Genomic DNA, 21,188 nt, shown 5'->3' with positions numbered 1-21,188 from the left:
ACACGAGTAACATGCCGGGTGTGGTCGAACCTTTAAAGCCGCTTAAAAACAGCAAACAAGCCAAAATGCAAATCACGATCGGGAACCTAAAAGAAAAATTCAACAGTCGTTTCAGTTTCTGAGGAGTCTGTAGTGTCATCACTAAGTTCAAATTTAATGACTGCAGTTCGAAAAACCCACATGAATCCATGGATGTGATTCAGCTCTTTACGTCTGGATGAATTACATCTGGCTTCAGCTCTTGCTGGTACAAGCTCCAAAACAGTAGTTCACAAAGTTCAAAAACATGTAAAATCCTGGACTCATGCCTTAATACGATTGGTCCTCTTCATCAGGAGGTGTGGCTTTGTTCTTCACTGCCATTGGCTGGACAGTGCTATCTCTGTCAGGTGGTCAACTCCACAACTAAATAAACAAAGTCAGGTTTCCTGCTTGACAGTCCTTCACCCAGCCAACTGACATTTAAAACCTCATTCACACGATTAACTATAGTTTGAATGGAGAAGCTATGGCTTTAACCCTGGATACAGACAAAGAACATAGATTCCCAGTAGACACACTTACATCTAAATATATTTGCATATAAATCTATAGTTCTCTCTTACAAGAAACACCACCTTAACCCTTGTGCTATCCTATGACCCCACCCTTACATTGGTGTGTTATCCCTACAATGACAAAGGTGGATAAAGGTGGAAAGATTTCATGTAATCCATGGACACCAGTGAAGATCACAAATCAGTGAAGAAAAAAAGGTTCAGAGCACTGTCTAGTGGGTCTAGATGACCCAACTCCCATTGTTAAAGTGCCTAGGATAGCACAAGGGTTACCATGGTGATGGAGGTTGAGTGATTGAGAAGTCCCAGGGGCTATTCTGGCAGAGAGATGTTCCCTTGGTTGAGTGATGCATGGCACACGTCCTGATGAAGTGGTTTACATAAGAAAGGTTCAAATATCAGAATGTGGTGTTAGACTTCAGTGCCAGTCATAGTTTCTTACTTTCCAAAATACAACTAAGTGACGAATAAAGGTATACAAGTCCTCCATCAGAAAAATACTACAAGAACATGTTAAAAACACCATTTGTATCTAAGTGGCTCTATAAATTGACCATGTTAATGCCTTCAATACACCTACTATTCGCAAAGCACATCCGCTTGAAACTTTTACCATAAACATGTGAAGTTATGTCGTCTATTTGTTTTTAAAATGAAATGCATTCTGGTTGGTAGCAGCAGTCATGAGGTGTCCGTTTTGTCTCTCTGGTGCCCTCTCCTGCCTGTTCTGTGCTGCTGCTCCTCTCCTCCACCTCCACACCACTATGCAGTTCCAGCAACCAGGCACGGGAGACTAAATTAAATCATTCCTGGATGTGTTTTCTGATAGTGATTACTTTTTAAAACCAATAGTAGAATATTCAGCTCCATAAAGACTTGAGTTTTGTCATCCGGACCCTCTTTGTTCAGACAAGCATGATGCTTTTGTTGATCTCAGGACGGAAGCAATTTGATGATGAGCAAGTTTTAAGTTCAAATCCCTTTTTTGCTGCATGCGTTAGTGAACTTTTCCAAGTTTTCTTCCTCTCAGCACCATGAATTCCCACAGGAGTAACAGACCCGGCTGATTCCCGTTGGACTCCCCCTTTCCAGCCCTCACTGTCAATTCCCATCAGGCCCTCAGATGCTGGGACATGTCCAGTTGTGGTTCATTAGCCCACATGCACCCAGACGAGGGTTGACCCAAAAGGGTACTGCAGGTTTTTGGGTTGTCTGGGGCCAATGGAGGGTTGTAGAGCGGAGGGGTTGCATCTTCAGAGGACCACAGGTGTGTCTTGCAGTTTCGTTAAAGCTTGTGGGGCCGCCTTAAGGGATGTCATGAAAATGGAACGTACCATTATGTATGTGAAACATGTATCATCAAGAATTTGTTGTGTTAATGTAAGTTACACCCACTCATGACATATGGGTGATGACGGCATACGGTCTCCATGCACCACAGTCTGGTCATTAGGAAAGTACAAGTACTGAATCCTTACAGAGTTTGCTCATTTTTGCCGGCAGACAGTCCGTATCCACCTATATGGGCAGTTGTGACCAAGACATTGGCATACCGCAGAGACCAAGCTGCCCCCCAACACAAATACCAACCCAAGACCTCAGTGTGACTCTAAGGGCACCTACATGTTTCCAAGGAGAGATAGTTTTATTCAAACATCCGTTTTGCAAAACATGTTTTAGCACAAAGAACCACAACTGCAAGAATACAGAATCCATTGTTGAAAATAGACTTCATTGGTTTTAGAAGGAAAAGAAGTAACCGTTTTACCAATGTGATCACTCCCTGACGCATTTCTAATCAGGAAGTTCTTCCAAAACGACTCTTCCAGAGTTTTCTCTGGAAAAACAGGGAGCTGGACAGAAACAGAAGAAAGAGAAGCTGCTAGTTCCAGAAAGAGGAGATGGAGGCTCAAATGTCTGTCAAAGTTCAGCCGAGTTGGGTTTGAGTCACGCCCTCTGTGACAGAAGCGCCTTCAGAACATTTCACAGTTTCTCCAAAGCTTCGGCGTCCTGTCGGACTTCTCAAATGCTGCTGAACTCAACTCTCAGACAATTTACTCCCAGAACATAAACAGTGATCCTAACAAACCTATACAGCAAGTCCAGCAGCTCCCGCGCTCAACCGGACCACCAGAACTCCTGAGTAGGTCCTCCACCCGGGACCAGGACCCGTTATTGGGCAAAGGCTTCACGCCCAGCGTCCAGCACATGAGGTTGTAGACGTCCACTGCTCGGATGGGTGCCGCTTGCACATGCTGCTTAAAGTCTGCATACAAAAACAACAATTCAAGTTCAGTGTTGTTCCAAAACCAGAAATGAATAGAGCTTCAGATGCAGCTCACAATAGAGCAGATCAGGAGCTGTCGCAGCAGAAGCAGCACCGGAACTTGGAAGGCGACCCAACATACAAACAGGTGAAGACTTTCTGTACAAACTACCCTAAACTGAAAAAGTGAAAAACCTTCCTGAAGGATCTTCAGGGTCTCTGAAATCAGACGCTCACTTGCTAACAGGCTAATAAAGTTGCTTTAGTCTCATGCGCACCTGCGGGGTTGATCTGTATGGATGCTGTGGGTTATTTGGGTTTTCCGAGCCCGTATAGGGTCATAAACAGGAGGGGCGTAAGCGTGTCTTAAAGCTCACTTGTGGCTCGTACGCCCCCCCTCAAGGGATGTCATGAAAATGGAACATACTGTACCATTGTTGTGCATGTAGTAAGCATTTTGTGAAGTATTTGTAAGGCTAGTGGAAGTTACACGCACCTATGACGTACAGGTGATGCTGTTGTACGGTGGCTTTTACACAGTACTCCAGTCTTTAGTAAGGTGCCAGTACTGACTCCTTACTGACTGCACACCTGCACGCACGGGGTGCGCAGGAGATACGTTAGTGCCCGTAGAACGCCCACACAAACTACACTCTGATTGTCTAATTATCTCTTTTCTAACAGCCAAGATGTGTGCAAGGAGCCTGCACCTCTCACTTGAACAGCACTGACAGACACCTTGCACCGTGTGCAGGATTTGGAGGGGTTGACAAAATGTAAAAACTGTACAACATGCCTGCATTTCACCTACTTCCACCTTACGTGTTGTATAAGTGTTCACTAAGACCCATTGCCCACAGCATACCCATAGAGAAAAATGTGCATGAACATTGTCTTTGATCCTAAAATGTTCTGCGTACAGGTCTGACTACTTTAGGGCAGTTTTGACCACGGCTTTACTTGTTCCATCTTATTCCTGTTGCCTGGTTTCCATAGTTACTGCTGTGCTCACAGGCCCTTTCTAACGTGTTAGAAGGTTCTCGGAGTGGGTGTGGGTTCTTACCAGGTCCAGCAGCCAGGAAAAATCCCCGCATGTCAACTAATTCGTTGTCATAACCGTGCCAACCGTTCTGCCAGCCTGAGGACTCGGAGCCATTTTTCCAGAACGGGAGCTTGGCCTTGTTCTGAAAAAGAAAGACACACAGGCACACTTTTAATTTGAGCAGCAGCTCAGAGCTTCAGCATCTTCTGAGCTGCTCCCCCTGTTTGGCAAACAGCTCCAGGAGAACAGGAGGGATGTGCTAAAAAGGTCTTGGAATAACTGATAGCTGGAAGTGCTGCATCAGCCTGTCTGAGCTTTCATGCAGCTACTGCTCACCTCACTGATGAACCAGCCGGGGTCCGCCACCAGGGTGAGGGGGGACACAAACCTCCCCCCTCTGTAATGGAAGCGTTCAGGAACCTCCTGCTGGCCATAAACACGCATGTTGGGCACCCGGGACAGAGCAGCATGCACCTGCAGCGACACAAACACCTTCAGAAAGACATCATGAGACAAAGATCAGGCTTTCTTTAGCCTTGACGTCCCCAAAGTCCTAAGGAGAAACATGATTCAGCAAAACCTAGTGTTATCCTTGTTTGTCTGTCTCTTTTGTTCAGCTGGAGGGTTGCCCCCTAATCCCAGCCAGCAAGGCCAAGTGGGCCCCATATGGTTTATATGGGCAGAAAATGTGGGCCCCGAATGGGTTTGTCTGCAGTTTTTGTAGTGGCCCCACCTGTGTTTACCCACAATGGCTTAATCAATTCAATTTTATTTACATAGCCACATATTTACAACAATAGTCATTTAAATAGAATAGAATAGAATGCCTTTATTGTCACTGTACACATGTACAATTCGCATCACACACACATGCAGTGAAATTAAAGCCGCTCACCATTCAGTGCAAACATGCAAGAGAGAAGTAAACTCGCACAATAATATAATAATAAAATAAAATAATTGGCTAGAAACTGGTAACTGTGTAATAAACATGAATCATAAAGAACATAAAGTCATAGAATTCAATAGCTGATTGCTAAACTAAACAAACTTAACTAAACTGGACATCCCTGGCCTTGACAAGAAAAACTCCTAAAAAAACAGATTCCAGAAAAAAAAAGAAGAAACCTCAGGGGTGTCCACATGAAGGAGGGATCCTCCCCAGGACTGACAAGCTTATCCAACTCTAAAACTACATATTTAAATAGTCCAGCAGATGGAGAGTTGGGGGAGAGCTGGGGGCGCAAGACGAACCAGAGGCAGAATCCAAAGCCAAGTGCAGGAGCACAGAATCTGGAGTCACACCCCGAAGAGGAGAGGGAGTGAGGCTTAATGTCCAGATAGAACATAATCATTTGTGCAAGCTCAGTTATCTACAAAGGAAAACCCCTTTAGTCATAGGAATGCATCAATGTCCATGTCCGTGTATTTTTTTCATACCCTCTGTGTTCCATGAAAGGTCAGGTTCATTACTCCTCTTTGATTTCCTCTGGAGAAACCAGAGACAGACCACGCTGTGACCATGTTCTTATGGAAAAAGTTTCAATATTACTGACAGATTTTAACAGGAGATTTCATGCGGAGCGCACAACCACAGGAGAGCTTTTTTGGAATGAAGCCGATGGTGCAACAACTGTGTGTCTGCAGGACAAATCTCAATTCAACCACTGATACAAGCAACTTCTTTGTGGTGGTCTTTCTGTCTCAGCTTAAAGCACTCCAAAAGGTTTTGGTTCACCCTATGATCATGCTTTTATTACTACAGTATACTGCATTGATTCCAAGCTTTACTTTTCGGTTGCTCCTCAGAAAGGTGGGCAGTAATTAGAGCAGTAAATAGTATTTGGTGTTGGACAAGAACTTTCACTGTTAGGGCTAAAGTGGCTTTTGTGTGCCTGGGGGAGCTGCAGAAAAAGCCTAGCCTTTTTGGAGCGTGGGGGGGTTCCACCTATGATCAGAGCTGCATTGACTTCTACAGTACCTGCTCTCGCTACATCCACATAAGCACAAAGACTGATGACTCTGCTTTCCACTTCATTTAGCTGTAAAGAGGACTGGCATCTTTCCTCGTCATACCCTCAATTTACTGCAAAAAGAGAAATTGCGCTTATTTTGCATATATGCAGACACTGCTTATATTCTGAAAAGCCCAAAACATTAACCTTAAATTAAGTCCAACAAACATAAATACCGTATCGCTTGTAATGCTTTCCTATCTACAAATTTGACTGACTAAATGAAGTTTGGTGTCCACACAGTCTTCATTTAGTAGTAAAATGTCCCGTCTGTCTGGACAGCACCTTCTTTTTGTTTTGGTTTATGTGTCAAAAAGATAAAAGACAGACGACTGGAGATTACTCAAGACTTTGTTTTCATTGGGGAGATGTCTCATCATATTTCATCTCTACATCTGGACTTAGTTTTGTTCACATGCAAAGTTTTCCCCGAGAAAGTTTCATTAATCTGGTTTTACATTCCAGAACATGGCATTCCACACATGTTTAGCAAGCAAGTGGATCCTCTTAACACCATTATCTGCAGGTGAAATAATCGTTTGACCTCTGCGGTCAGTTAACAGCAGTCATGATGTGGACAACTAATTATTTATGTTTGTCACCTCATTAACCCCTAACATCAAAGACAATCTTGCTGGAGACTGTCCTATTGTTGGGAACGTTAAGGCCCTAAGAGATATTGGATTTGGTTTAAATGAACTCCTCAGACGAAAAGAAAAAAACAAAACAGCCGCTGCTTTATATTCCTGACCAGAACATTCTGAAAGTTTGAGTACTTTATGAGAATTTTTATTTCTGATAAAGGTTTTGACATATTCATCTGGGCTTGACAACCAAGACACACTGGAAGTCTGTAAATGTAGCGTCACTGGGTTTCTCCTCATGCTCAGACACCCTAGCTGGTTCTGTTGCGCAATATTGCAGGAAACACAATGGTAAAGCCTTAACATAATATCCCTGCAAACCTTTACACCTGCTATCGAGCATCTAAAAGTGTATCCTTAAAAAATGTGTCTTTTAACGCTCCCTTGGTTACTCAGTGGTGTAGCACAGTGGTCCCCAACCTTTTTATCACCGCGGACCGGTACAACGAAAGACACATTTACCGCGGACCGGTGGGGGTGGGGGGTGGGGGGGGGGGTTGAGGTGCAACGCAAGGTACGTTTACCGCTGCCTGTTAAAGGCAGATTTCCCTTTTTTTGCAGGTGCAGGTTCCTCTTCTGTCCCTTCATTGGACCGTTTCCCCTTGTCAAAGCAACTTTCTAAAGAAGTTTGTTTTTTGCTCTTTTTGGTTGTTTGGGTTTAATTTTGGCGGGGTGTATCACGTGATGTTTGTGTCGCGACTTTGACGTGCGTTAAGTGTGATGGATGTAACAGAGAGAATCCGGTCAATTTTCAAAATAAAACGTTTTTTCGAAAAAAACAATTAAATGGAAATTATTTTTTCTGTCTGTGCGTCCCGGTGCCAAATTTCCCGCCCGGTGCCAAGTGTCCTGCGGCCCGGTACCGGTCCGCAGCCCGGTGGTTGGGGATCACTGGTGTAGCACACCTGAAACGGTGAAAATGTGCAGGATTTTCACACCTCTGGAGCCTCTGGACAGAGAAGGAGCAAAGTCAATAACACCACGAGTCTGCAGGAGACTGAAAGAGGAATTTAAGGAAAATAAAGTTCCAATTTCTGTTTGTCAGGGTGAGGATGAGTAAACTGACACTTGTAGGCTGCAGTAGAAATAGAAAAATAAAACAAAAATGGAATATTAGCGCGGCAGCACAGCTGGCAGCTCCTGAATGTCGGTCAGCAGAAGAGGGAAAGACACGCATCGCTGATGTCATAATTATAGTACGTTTGTCTCGGTTTAGTTTTCTCCATTAGTCCAAGATTACTGAGTTAATATAGTACTGAGCAGTTAAAGTCTAGTGATCTTTGGTTTTTGTTTCTGTGTGGCAGTAAGGCACGAGATGCTGAACTGTTTTTGCTAAACTCCCAATCCTTTCTGGGGCTTTTGGTCAATTATTGTCTAGTGTCCCCTGAACTTAATGTTACGGTCCTGTTTTCTGTTTCACTACATGTTTTCGAGGTGTTGATTGTGGGACCTGTGACTATTTCTAATCGGAGTCCTGAAGTTCTTCTGTGTCGCTGCATGACCAGACTCTAAACATCCTCCGTCAAGTCGGGCTCAGACACATGGAAGCCATTCTTGTGTGAACTGGGGGGTTCCTACACCTCCCTCACTGCAGATCTCTGCCTGCTCTTTCAGTTCTGACCCACACCGATATTTTTGTAGATCTTATTGTCAGAGTGAATGAACGCCGACTACAGGACTGTTACAGCCTCAAGTCTTTTGTGTGTATTTTTGTGTGTGTATGGGTGTGTGTGTCTATGCTTTACAGAAGTCGACTACACCACACCGTCTGACTTCACCCCCTGCAGGAGATGATTGCGGCCTCCTTCCCTCCTCCAATCACCAGGCTGGGCGGGAAGCATAAAAGCCTCAGCAGCCTCTGTTCCAGTAGCAGTTAAATCCCCATAGAGGGATCCGTTTGTCAGCTTGCCCCTGCTGTTGGACTTGGCTTTAGGAGCCAGTGAAAAAGGCCTGGTTTTCCTTCTTGCGAGTGGTCTTTTGTTTCATTTATTGTTCTGTTTTGGTAATGTCCCTCTGGTTTAAGTTCCTCTTTAGGTTTTGTTAGTTATTATTATAGTGCCTGAGAATTTAAGTTATTGTTATTTATCTTCTCTAACCCCACTGCATCTGTCATTTAAACTAACGGCTACCCTGGCTGTCTAAACCCTGTCGGCTTTAACTTTGTTATTTATGTTAGCTATTTTCTCCCTCCCCCTGGGATGGGATGTAACAAAGACCCTTCTGAGCCCACATTTACTAAGGATCTGGGGATTGAGGATTCTCTTCTTATGCTGCACTTTACACTTCTGTTTAGTAAGAAGGTACAGTTGTTGATCCCAACCAGAACAAACCCTCTACAGACTAGATGGAATTTCATGCTGTCCTGGCTCCTGTTCACCAACTGTGAAGACGAAACCCCACCTGAAAATGGAGCTCTTGAACCATCCATCCATCCATCCATCTTCTAAACCCACATAACCCTTTCCAACTACTGTTAGGCAAAGGCATGCTACACCCTGAACAGGTCGCCAGTCTGTCAGTTAACCTACAAAGCATGTTTATGGACTGTGGGAGGAAACCAGAGTACTTGGAGTAAACCCACACATGCACCAGGATAACATGCAAACTCCACACAGAAAGGCCTCCTCTTAGATTTGAAACAGGGCCTTCTTGCTGTAAGTGAGAGCACGGACCACTGCACCATTGTGCAACCCTTGAAAACCGTCCACTAAGGATAAAAAACCTCAAATGAAAAACAGTGCTGCTGTTTCACCTCCTGGTACTTGGAGTTTTTGGGCCACAAACTGACCACCGCTCCTCGGTCCATCATCTTCAGGATGTCCTCCATTGCGATGAACTTGTCCAGCTCGATGACCTTCTCCATCCACTGGATCTTTGTCATGCCGTGGTCTGAAAACAGCAGAACATTCAGCTGCTCCTCCATGTTCAGTTCCTGCAGGAGCATCACAACAACAGACGGCAGTGAAGAGCCGGAACACAGCAGACCCACGAGTGTGCATGCACAGCATCATCACCTTCATTTTTCTGTTGAACATCTGCATGACGACATCCAGCTGCTGCACCGTTGACCGGATCTGCTGGGAGTCTGGACCAAAGTGGTGTCCTTCCACATCCACCTTCTCATAGTACACTGCTGCCATGTCAGCTCTCCCCGACCTGCACAGAGATGCTTACAGCTTGGAGATGCTGAGCGCCCATCCAGTGCTACCATCATCAGAGTTCCTTTGATGACTTCCTGGATCTGGACGTCTGAAATTTTTAAAGCTCTCCTATCTGACAGAAGCAGTGTACCTGCTGCAGAAGCAGGTAAAAGTTCTCACCACATGGTTGTAGGTTATGCTTGTTCATTAACAGTTTTAAACAATGTTGTGAAAGATGTAAGACTTTCTGATGGTCTGTGTGTTTTCCATGAGATGTTGGTTCTGCCTGCTGCTCAAAACACACGAGCGGCTGCTGACAAGACGTACTTGAATGATGTCATCATCTCCATTTGTAGGAGGCCCTCATCAAGTCCAACATCAGATTACAATGATTCACTTTTCAATGAGTTTAGCAGGAAAACCTGACAACTAGGTTCGACGAACCTGGTTGGATGCAGGTTTCCAACTGCACTATCAGCATTTCATGAGAAGCTAAAGTGGGTTTAACTGTTAGATGTGCACAAAGGAGCATGACCACTTGAGTCCATCTGCAAACCTAAAGAAGTAGATGTTCTGCTTCTCTTGTTGTTGATCCTGAACAGTCTGGATCTGGTTCCATTTGTCTACCAGTTCTCTGTCCTTATACGTTACAGGTAAGATCTTAAGCCCGAGCCCGAATTTCGGGTCGGGTCGGGCACTAAATGACAATCATTACGTTCAGGTCGGTTCGGGCCGGGCTTCTCTCTCGCTGACTTTTTTAATAAATATATTTTAATGGCTGCAAAGAAGTTCCTTAGGTGCGCGGTTTTCAGACAGCTCTTTATTAATCCTGTATGTCAGAACGGTTACCGCATGAACCGAAAGGCACAGTTAGCTTCTTCTTACTCAGAGGGAGAACATTCACCGAATGCACACACACACACACACACACACCGGTAGACCCCGCCCCCTCCCACCAGTCACCAGCCCACCGTTGATTGACATACACTGTGGTCCAGCAACTGGCAGAAAGAGGGGGACGCTGGCCACCCGCAGCTTTGCGCACGTGTCGTGAATGTAATCTTCCCTCCGCAAGTCCGCATCTATTTTGTTTAGGTATCCCCGATATGGAGCAGCAAGATAAACTTAAGACAGGGGAACTGAAAAGGCAAACACGCACCGCGGCTGCAGAATTTCTCCGCGTAATGAAGCGAGTGCGCATCAAGGTCTCTCTTTCACTCTCTTTGTCTGGCCTTATTCTGTGTTCCAGCGTTATTTCGTTGTGCAAATACATTTATCATGTAGGGAGGAACCTATGCACAGCGCTTCCGGCGGAACTCTATGCCACAACAGCGAGCTTGACTACGCGCGGGTGCAGCGACCACTCTCTGTTCGAAAGAAAATAACTTTCATGATCATAAAAATATGTAGATTATTTTACCTTTAAGAAATCTTGCGTTTTTTTCTGCCAAAAATACTATGGGATAAATTGAACTTTAGGGTTTGCTTCGGGCTCGGGCCTGCAAATCAAGTTAATCGGTCGGGTTCGGACCGGGTTCGGCTTTAATGCCCTCGGGCCTGTGTCGGGTCGGGCTGGATTTTTTAGGCCCGATCTTACCTCTATTATAGGTCAACCTAAGTGCTGATGAGCAGCTGTCGTGGACTGTGGAAAAGAGCTCACTGGGTTGATGTGAACCAGAGGATGAAGATTACAGGCTTTCATGTACTGAACACACGTCCTGCTTAGTCCCGAGATCAGAAAAGAGCTGGACTCACCTAAGAACATCCAGAGCCTGAGTTATGGACTCAGACAAATTCTCCTCTGTTGGGTTATAGATGTACTCTTTACAGAAGGCTGGACGAACGCCCAGAATCTCCACCTCACAGCCTAAAACATGAACAGTGATACTAGCATCTTCAGCAGGACATCAAAGCCAACCTCCTTCCCTTTTTACTGATATCACACAGGAGTTACTCTGGATCACCCACCACCCCACCCTGTTCCCCGGTGAACACTCACCCGGCCAGTAGTACATGAAGACCTTCTTCCCCAGCTTCTGCAGAGTGACCCACAGCGGTTCTGACCCGTCCCACCACAGAGGCAATCTGCTGTCATCATTTGTCCCAATCAGAAATTCCTTCTGAGAGCTTTGGTCCCACATGTAGTTCCCTGTCATCTGGTGGCTGTTGCAGTGACGGCCTAAAGCAGAGAGGATACAGAAGCCGCAGGAGCACAACATTGCAGAAGTGTCTATGTCTGCGGCTCTTTCTACAGTACAATGTGCTCTATCAAAACACAGCATCAGCACACGATGGGTGAGGATTCTTTTGTTTCTGAGCCTCACAGACCGGATGAAACTCGCAGGCTCAGACCTGGAAACTCTTCAAACAGCAAGTGTGGAGCACAGTCTATGTAATGCACGAAAATCTGGGTTTCAGAATTCCACGGTAAAACGATTGCGCCACCCAATAAGCTCCACCAAATGAGAAAATGACTTTGAGTTCATTCTTCAAAAAAATGGGGCCAGTACCACCTCCTCACCAATCAGAGGCAGAAAAGACTGAACTAGCAGCCTACCTATTGACAATTGAGGCAGACCCAGACCCCTACACACGTCAATGGTGGAAGCACCAGGAACCAAACTTTCCAAGGTTCTTTAAACTTGCTAAGAAATATCTCTCCATCCCAGCTACAAGTGCTCTATCAGAGAGGGTTTTTAGTGTGGGAGGGGGAATTGCTGCCTGCCACAGGGCATGATGCAGTAGACCGGCTTGTCTTCCTTGCCAAAAACTTGTAAAGAGGGTTAGTTTTAGACCTTTTTTTTAATGTAAACTTATAATTTTATGTTCTGCCTCTAGCTGCAAGCATTTTGAGTTATAATCCTATTGTTCATAACACTGCAGCAGAGTCTGCCACGTTGTTTTACAAGGTTTTTTACAGCTTTGAATTCAGGTCAACTCCCAAAAGAGAGGTTAAATCAACAGAGGTTCTGTTAAATATATTCCATAATTTGTCATTTTTGTTTAGGACAGTAAAAAACAGATTAAAATTGGAAACTGAATTTGGTGTGAAAAATATCAAAGATACCATTTCTAGGCCAGCCCTATCCGGTGTAATTTGTTTCCAGTCACATGATCACCTCAGACTTTCAAATGTAAAAGGGTGAAGGTGCAGCTTCTGTTAATCATCAACTAACTTAAAAAGGAGAGCATTTGCAAGAGAATTATAAGAGCATGTGGATAAAGACAGAAAGTGGTGCCATAAAAACAACACCAAATATTTCTCAACCCTCTGCTGCATAGCGTTGCCTCAATGCAACAAACCATATTTTCATGTCTCACCATTGGCCGTCTTTTATTTATTTATTTTTTCAAAAAAATGCAACAAGTCATATTACTGTCCAATAAAATGATGAGTTGAATGTGGTGTGACTTAAATTATCCTTTTAATTATCCTTTTCTGTAAGCTGGGCAACAGGGAGACGTCATCATAATAAACTAAGACAAAGATCACGTTTTTACATGTTTATATTGATGTAAGTGTAATTTTAAAAAATGTCTGAATGTGCATTAAGATGTGAAGAAGTAATTTTGATAGTTTTTTCTACATTTAAAAATATTTATACTCTGTTTGTTTTCTTTCGTTTCCTCAAGGCAACACTGTGTAGTTAGTCATTGTCTTTCAGGTTACACAATGAAATAAAACGTAAAATGGCAGATAACCTGAGTTCTCATGTAACTTATATAAATGGAATCTGTGCTAAGCTGAGCTACATTATGAAGGGCAGTGATTTCATACCTCACAAACCAGTTTTATGTCAGACGATGTTTTTGGTCACCGAACCGGGGCGAGGCTGAAGTTAGTGTCCGATTTTTAGCTTGCAGTTTCGCATAACTTTTGAGGGTAAAGTTACTCTTCGTCCTCTATAAAATATCTGCAGCTGTTTAAAGTTTATTTGTAAACCAGATTTCATGAAGGAACCATTCAAATGTGATTTTCGTAGAACTCATAACTGTCAAAGTGGAAGCGGTAACGCTTTCTTTTACAGTACAGTACTTACAGTGTACTTAAGTGGTATTTACATGGTACTTATTGTGTAATAACTGGGTACTTTCAGGGTACTTATGGTACTTTTTATGGAATTTACTGGGTACTTACAGTGTGTTTACATGGTACTTTCTATGGGACTTTACTGGGTACTTACATGGTACTGACCGTGTATTTATGTGGTACTATTTGGTTCATTCCTATGTGGTACATACTGGGTATTTATAATATTCTTACTTGGTATTTACATGTTGTGCAAATGTGTCTTTTATGGTACTTAACACATTTATGAACAAGGTAAGTACAAATAAAGTACCTTGAATTTAAGTCTGCACTCGTATGTTTCATGGTATTTACCATAAATTTACCACAGAAACTACTCCTTACGTATACTGAAACTGGACTGTAAAAGAAAGTCAGGCCTATTTCCACTCAACTACATGGTAATTTCAGTACTAAATACTGGGTATGTTCACTTGAATATTACTTGGTACTGACAACTTAAGTACAATGAAACTGGACTGTAAAAGAAAGTCAGCCCTATTTCCACTCTATTACATGGTACTTTCAGTAGTAAATGCTGGGTATGTTCACGTATTACCTTCCCGTGCAAACAACAATCTTTAATATGAAACACTTCTGCATACAAAGAGTCATCACAATGAAATTTGTTTTTTTTCATGCTAATGCAAATTGTAGGTGCAAATAATATTTATAAAGAAGAAATACACACAGCTATTGCCAATTAAAACATTACTTTTGTCATTCTTTGTCTAAACAAATTAGATTTTTTATGGCAATACTGATTTTTTTCTTTTTTTTTCTTTTTTGTTGCTTTTGTTTATGTAGCTAAAATATAAAGTTGTGAATAATCCATCATGTTTATAAATGAGAATAATTGATTAATTTCAAGCATTACAGTCAAAGCAATAAAGAATTCACAGAGATTTATCAAACTCATTGCAGAAATGATTAAATAAGTCAAATATACTTTGTATTTAATAAAAATCTTTATGCTTTTTATGTTCATTTGAGCTCATATTGTGATTTTTCTTGCAGTTACAAACCCTGAAGAAGTCCTGCACCGTTACCAAACTCTGCTGAAAGAATTTTGACGGACAAAAAGCACGACCCTCAGGCCAATAATGTGTTTTTTGGAAAGCTCCTTTTTACTGTTTTGTTGAGAACTTAAAACAAATTTCATTGTGATGACACTTTGTATGCTGCAGAAGTGTTTCATATTAAAGATTGTTGTTTTCACTGCTGTCTTTTTTCTCCTTATATTTGCCTCATGTTACAAGAAGTAATCAGGCCACAATATATTTTTACATTGCAGTTATTTTACCCTTACCAACAAGTTACAATTGTCTCATTTGGTGAGGTCAGAAGACCAAGTGTGTATGTACACTGCACAGGAAGGTAATACGTGAACATATCCAGCATTTACTACTAAAAGTACCATGTAATTGAGTGGAAATAGGGCTGACTTTCTTTTACAGTCCAGTTTCATTGTACTTAAGGGGTAAGTACCAAGTAATATTCAAGTGAACATACCAAGTATTTAGTAATGAAAGTACCATGTAGTTGAGTGGAAATAGGGCTGACTTTCTTTTACAGTCCAGTTTCAGTATACTTAAGGAGTAGTTTCTGTGGTAAATTTATGGTAAATACCATGAAACATGCAAGTGCAGACTTAAATTCAAGGTACTTTATTTGTACTTACCTTGTTCATAAATGTGTTAAGTACCATAAAAGACACATTTGCACAACATGTAAATACCCACTAAGAATATTATAAATACCCAGTATGTACCACATAGGTATGAACCAAATAGTACCACATAAATACACAGAAAGTACCATGTAAGTACAGAGTAGACACTAAAAAGTACCATGTAAGTTCCCAGTAATTTCCAGAAAAAGTACCATGTAAGTATCCAGTAAATTCTATTAAAAAGTACCATGTAAGTACCCTGAAAGTACCCAGTAGTTACACAATAAGTACCATGTAAGTACCACTTAAGTACACTGTAAGTACTGTACTGTAAAAGAAAGCGTTACCAGACGGAAGCTAAAAAATCACCAACTACAACCTCATCTGACTTTTTAAGGTCCAATGGATTAAAAAAAGTCTTTTATAGATTTAATCACTGACTTGTATCCACCGTTTAAACATCTTTATTAGCAGCATCCTTGTAACATTAGACAGCCGGTTCTTAAACCTTCTGCATCTTTATGGTCTGTTGGAACTTCTGTCACAATTGATCCATATTTGGAGTAAAGAGTCCTAGTTTTTGGCTGGTAAATGCAGATTTCTTTTACTTTATGAGGTCAAAGGCTCTTCTTCTGTTTCCTCGCTAACTGTTTTCTGTGTAAAGAAACGTTCAAAATACATTTGTTTTTGGTTAACTTTGCTAGCCTGGGGTTTTCATTTTATTGGTCGGTGCAGCCACTTTACCCCTTGTGCTATCTTAGATGAACCCACCCTTACTTTGACGTGTTCTCCCTACCATGACAAAGGTGGATAAAGGTGGAAAGATTTCATGTAATCCATGGACACCAGTGAAGATCACAAATCATTGAAGAAAAAAGGTTCAGAGCACTGTCTAGTGGGTCTAGATGACCCAACTCCCAATGTTAAATTGCCTAGGATAATACAAGGGTTACGAAAGTAGCAACTAGATTTTCAAAATAAAACTTCCTTCAGAAGGAGAATATAAATCAAAACAAAAAAAGATGTAGGTTGTTTTTTTTTTTTTTATGCAGCCCCGGTACCAACTATTCCATGAACTGGTACCAGTCCTCGGCCCTGGGTAAGGGGACCACTGATATTAACCACAAAAACTACAAATGAGTAAACTTTGGTGCAATTTTAATGAGGAAGACCTACCTCACTTCCTGGTAAGCTGGTAAGCCGAACCGCCAAAAGACTAAAGACTACATACTACAGACTATTTCATGCACGTTTTTCTATAACATATAAATCACTGTTAACATTGCTAAGATCTCTCCTCATTGAAATCATATTTGGATATATCTTTCTCCTCAAAGATTGTTTCTGTTCTCTGAGCTTCATAAGCAGTCTGTGTTTGTGGGAAACATACAAGATCATTGGAGGCAGCTGAGCGGCAAAGTGGCATCAGTCACACTGTTTTTCTATCAGTATGCACAAGTGACTGTCTGGTCAGCCTCCAACTCAAAGGCATTTCAACTTCAAGTTGCAGCTGGGAGCTCTGGAGACATCAGAACCATGCAAAGTTGACAGTCTCTTGCACATTTCAAGTGTGAAGTTATGCTTTTGTCAAGAGCGCACTGCCAGGAGCACGTGTTCAAGGCCGGGACGTCCTGTTCACGGATGGATGGATTTACACAAACACATCATGTCTCTGGGCCAGATTTTGTTTTCTCTACTAAACCAGCTAAATGTTTAGAGTACAACAGATTCATCACCAAACACCAGATATGAAACACACCACAGATGACAGACTAAGGTAAAAACATTACATCTAAGCAGAATAAGTCCATCAAAGCAGAACATGTTCATGAAAGCTAAACATGCTTATCTAAGGGGAATATGTCCAACAAATTAAAACGTTCCAAAGTATAAGGTTTTTGAAAGACCATGTCTATTAAAGCACAATGTGACAATCAATGAAGAAAATCTTCCTTTAAGATGAACATACATGTCCATAGATCCAAACATCTCAATCAAAGAATAAAGTACCCATCAAAGCAGAACTTGTCCATTAAAGCAGGAAATCTTCATTAAAGCAGAACATGTCTGTCAAAGAAGGCAATGTCCATCCAGCAGAACAAGTTTATCATATCAGAACATGTCAAAACAAAGCAAAACATCTCCAAAAGATCAGAACATGTCTTTCATAATTGATGCAGTACTAACAGTAACCGCAGTACCAGTTGAAAACCACAGATGCACACAGGATTGTGTTGGTCAAAAAGTATCAAAGTAATCTCGGGAAATGTTCAACACCACGGTCGGCCAGTTAGCTGGAGATATTTTCAAAAATCGCCCGGTTGCGATAAGAGCCCTGGAGTTTTGCCTGAATAGAGCTGTCATCCCAAATATTAATCCAATCAGGGACCTCGCCTCCTTCCACTAACTGGTCTCAGCAGCATCATCCACCATGGTTGCTGTTTATGTTTTCGTTCCCACCTACTTCAACGCAGAATTATGAAGTTTGTTGCGTATCAATGACGTACGGTTCGGAATCAAGTCGCCTGGCCGTTCAGACGGCGGTCACATTTTAAAAGATTAGATACTTTTTCGGATTCAGGACCACATACCCAAGTGGCCTGGGTTGCATTTGAAAAGATCGGATCTGTGTCGTTCAGACTGTCATGAAAGATCAGATACAGGTCGCATAGGGGCAAAAAAATCAGAATTGGGTCGTCTCAGCCAGCAGTGTGAAAGTAGCCTTATATTGAGGCATCTGATTGGTCAGTTTATCACTTGAATAACAAGCAATAAAGAAAAAAAACAGGATTAACCGGAAGGTGTTAAAAATGTAACAGAATGGTTATTCTAAGAAATAGAATGACTGGGTAACAGCTGTTTATTTCTCTATAGAAGTCTAAGGGATTTTGGCTTTATGGTCAACAGTACTTCTTAGTTGGAACTCGACAGCAGCTAAGTCATTTCATCCAGTTCTCTACACAATCAACGCAGGAAGTACGGTAAATGTTTGGTTTCTGACAAATTTTATCAGTTTCTCTTCCTGTTGTGTTATCCAATGTCTGCCTTTTTATATTTTTGTATGTGACACAAACAAAAGAAGATGTCCAAAAGTAATGGAAATAAACCCCTAATCAGAATAAAAATGTGTCATGTAAACACGCCGTTTGGAATACTCTGCCCCCATCAGAATCATTCGGATCAGAATTTCCTTCCGGATTGAGATAGGTGGGTTATGCCGATTGTTGATTTCGATCGTGGTGCACGTAAACAATTTATGCCGATTGTGGGTCATTACTGCTCTGGTTTTACGTCATGCATAGACGGCTTTGGAGCAGGAACAGGACCGTCCGGCCGCTCCACTCGAGGGAAGCATGTCTCTGAGCAGAGCAGCAGGACTCGTATCTTTGTGTTTGTGGGCAGGCGAAGGTGCTTTGCTACAATTTGCATTCCAGAGGAAGTTTTGGACCGCAGTCCGTCCGCCTGCTCTGCGTGAGCGACTCAGGAGAACCGTGTCTTCCGAGAGAACTGTGTCTCCAGACGGCCCGTGAGCTAACGGAGGCGGCTTTTGAATGCAGAATGCCGTTCCACACAGTCCTGAGAAACCGTGTAAACAATCATGTGGATTTGTGTTTCCAGTTGTGTCCAGACAAAATAAAGGCTGATGTTATTCCCACATACCGGTATTTACATGTAGCCAATATTCACATTGCAGCATTGACCAGATGGGTTTTAAATTCATTCAAAGCTTAACATTATTGTTGGAACGTATTAGCTCAATCCTAACCTTGCTTCTTCCGGGTCCGTTTGGCCAAGGATAAAACAATAGCTGCACAGATTTCAAAAATTATTAATTTTTTCATTTTAATTTTGAGTCATTTGTTGCAGTTACATTTTGAAAATGAAAAAGCATTTCTATTAATCCATTTTAATTGTCAAATTAAACATTTCTAAATGAATTTTGCTATACATTTACCAGAGAACTTTTTTAAAATGAAATGTCAAATACCATTTTCATTATCATTTTAATTAAGTGACAGAATAAGCAGTGTTGAAGTAGAAAATGAAAAAGCATTTTGAAGGATTGCTTTTTCATTTTAATTTTGAGTCAAAAATGCTTTTACATTTTGGAAATGAAAAAGCGTTTCTGGTTTTGACTTATTTTTAATTATGCAACAGAATCACTTCCATACTGTTCTGGAGGGGCGCGAAACATTTGGGGGCCTTGCAAAAAATAATTGAGAAGCACTTCACCAAACCAAAAAAACATCATGTCCATCCAGACAGATCCTGTGTAACAAGAAATAGACAGTAAAACCTAAATAACGGTTTAGAACATGGAAGAAGTGTGCATTGGTTTATTTTACTGAAAAGTGTCCAGATGTTATCTGTCATGTTTGTTTGTTTCAAATAAATAAATAGACATAAAGATGCTTACCAGTCATTAAGGTGTAGTAGTTCGGGTAGGACAGACTCGGGAAGTCTGGAGTCATGTAGTCCACCTTTACCCCGCGCTCCACGAGCGCGCGGAAGCCAGGCAGAGCCTGCAGGTCATCCAGGTAATCGTACCGAAAACCGTCGATCAAGAACACGAGCAGCGGACGGGCAGCCAGACACCGCTGCAAGGCGACGAGCAGCGCGAGGGGCACGAGCTGCAAGGGGCGCGTGCGCAACATGCTGTCTGCCTCTCAGGCTGCACCATGCAGCGGGCTGCTAAATAAGGTCTGGGGGCGGGGCGTGCGGGGATGTACCATGTGTTGGGAACGCCCAGAGAAAAGGGGGTTTTAAACCCACACACCCTAGGACACAAACTTCAACAGTAAAGTAATCTAATTACATTATTAACATTACATTATCAATGATTATTTTGTTAAAATACGTTTATCCATCTTACTAACCAGTCATGATTGAATTGTGATCATTTCTAACAAGTAAATAGTAATTGGCGTGTACTTTTACAGCGCTTTACTATCTTAGAAGGCCCAAAGCGCTTTGCAGTCACATTTCCATTCACACACACGCATAGACTGATGGCGGCTCACTGACAAACACTGGTGCCAACCTGTGACCATCAGGAGCAATGTGGGCTTCAGTCTCATGCCCAAGGACACTTCCACACATCCAATCAGAGGTCAACAGCTCTATGTGTGACGTTTTGATTAGGCAGCATGGTGGTGTAGTGGTCAGCACTGTTACTTGCGGTCTGAATCCCAGCTGGGTGCTTTCTGTAGTTTGATTTTCTCCAGGCCCTTCCAACAGTTTGCTTCATTGGTTGATTTGTGGCTTTGTTTTCCACGAGTGTGTGTGCTTATGTGTGGGTGTGTCCCCTGTGATGGATTAAAGGACCGTCCAGGGTGTACCCCGCCTTCACTCTAAAGCAGCTGCGATAGTCATCAGCAAATCCCATGACCCTGCATGCATCAAGGAGGAACGGAATATCAATGGACTTTGTGTTTCACAGCTGGAAATTAATTTCCAGTTAGATTTCTTCTGCTACAGTTCTTGTGAGAACCCAAAATAATTCAGTTGTTTTGAAACTTTTGTGTTTTTATAACGGATTACGTTAAGATTTTCTGTAAATGTGCTGGATTTCTGTCAGTTTTCTGGGCCGTCCCTGGTTCTGAGGTCAGGCTGGGTTTCTTAGGAAGAAAATTTTCCTGTGAGACAGGCTTGTGCACACCCCCTTAAAGACACACTCCAAAAAATAGACAATCTTTAGTCAGGTTTCTGTGAAAACTGTGAAGTGAGGCAAGAATTTGGCATCAAAAACTGCTGTTTTATGCAACAATGTATTACCAAATGCT

At 42.3% G+C, this 21,188-nt stretch overlaps 1 protein-coding gene across 1 annotated transcript; it reads right to left on the bottom strand.

Moving 5' to 3' along the window:
- Positions 1–2,183: 2,183 nt before the first annotated feature.
- On the bottom strand, positions 2,184–20,105 carry enpp6 (ectonucleotide pyrophosphatase/phosphodiesterase 6). The gene is made up of 8 exons (XM_004086505.5): positions 19,823–20,105; positions 11,664–11,843; positions 11,420–11,531; positions 9,539–9,680; positions 9,277–9,456; positions 4,202–4,339; positions 3,887–4,007; positions 2,184–2,823 (listed from the first exon to the last, which is right to left on the bottom strand). Exons 1-8 carry the CDS (start codon positions 20,058–20,060, stop codon positions 2,612–2,614), a joined length of 1,323 nt encoding a protein of 440 aa, XP_004086553.1. The 5' UTR covers positions 20,061–20,105; the 3' UTR covers positions 2,184–2,611.
- Positions 20,106–21,188: the final 1,083 nt, after the last annotated feature.

This window comes from Oryzias latipes, chromosome 10 (genome assembly GCF_053564925.1).
Source record: "Oryzias latipes strain Hd-rR chromosome 10, Olatipes_Hd-rR_3.1".
In the NCBI taxonomy this organism is placed as follows: domain Eukaryota; kingdom Metazoa; phylum Chordata; class Actinopteri; order Beloniformes; family Adrianichthyidae; genus Oryzias; species Oryzias latipes.
The sequence above is the reverse complement of the archived record's forward strand: the minus strand, read 5'-3'. Positions and strand labels throughout refer to the sequence as shown.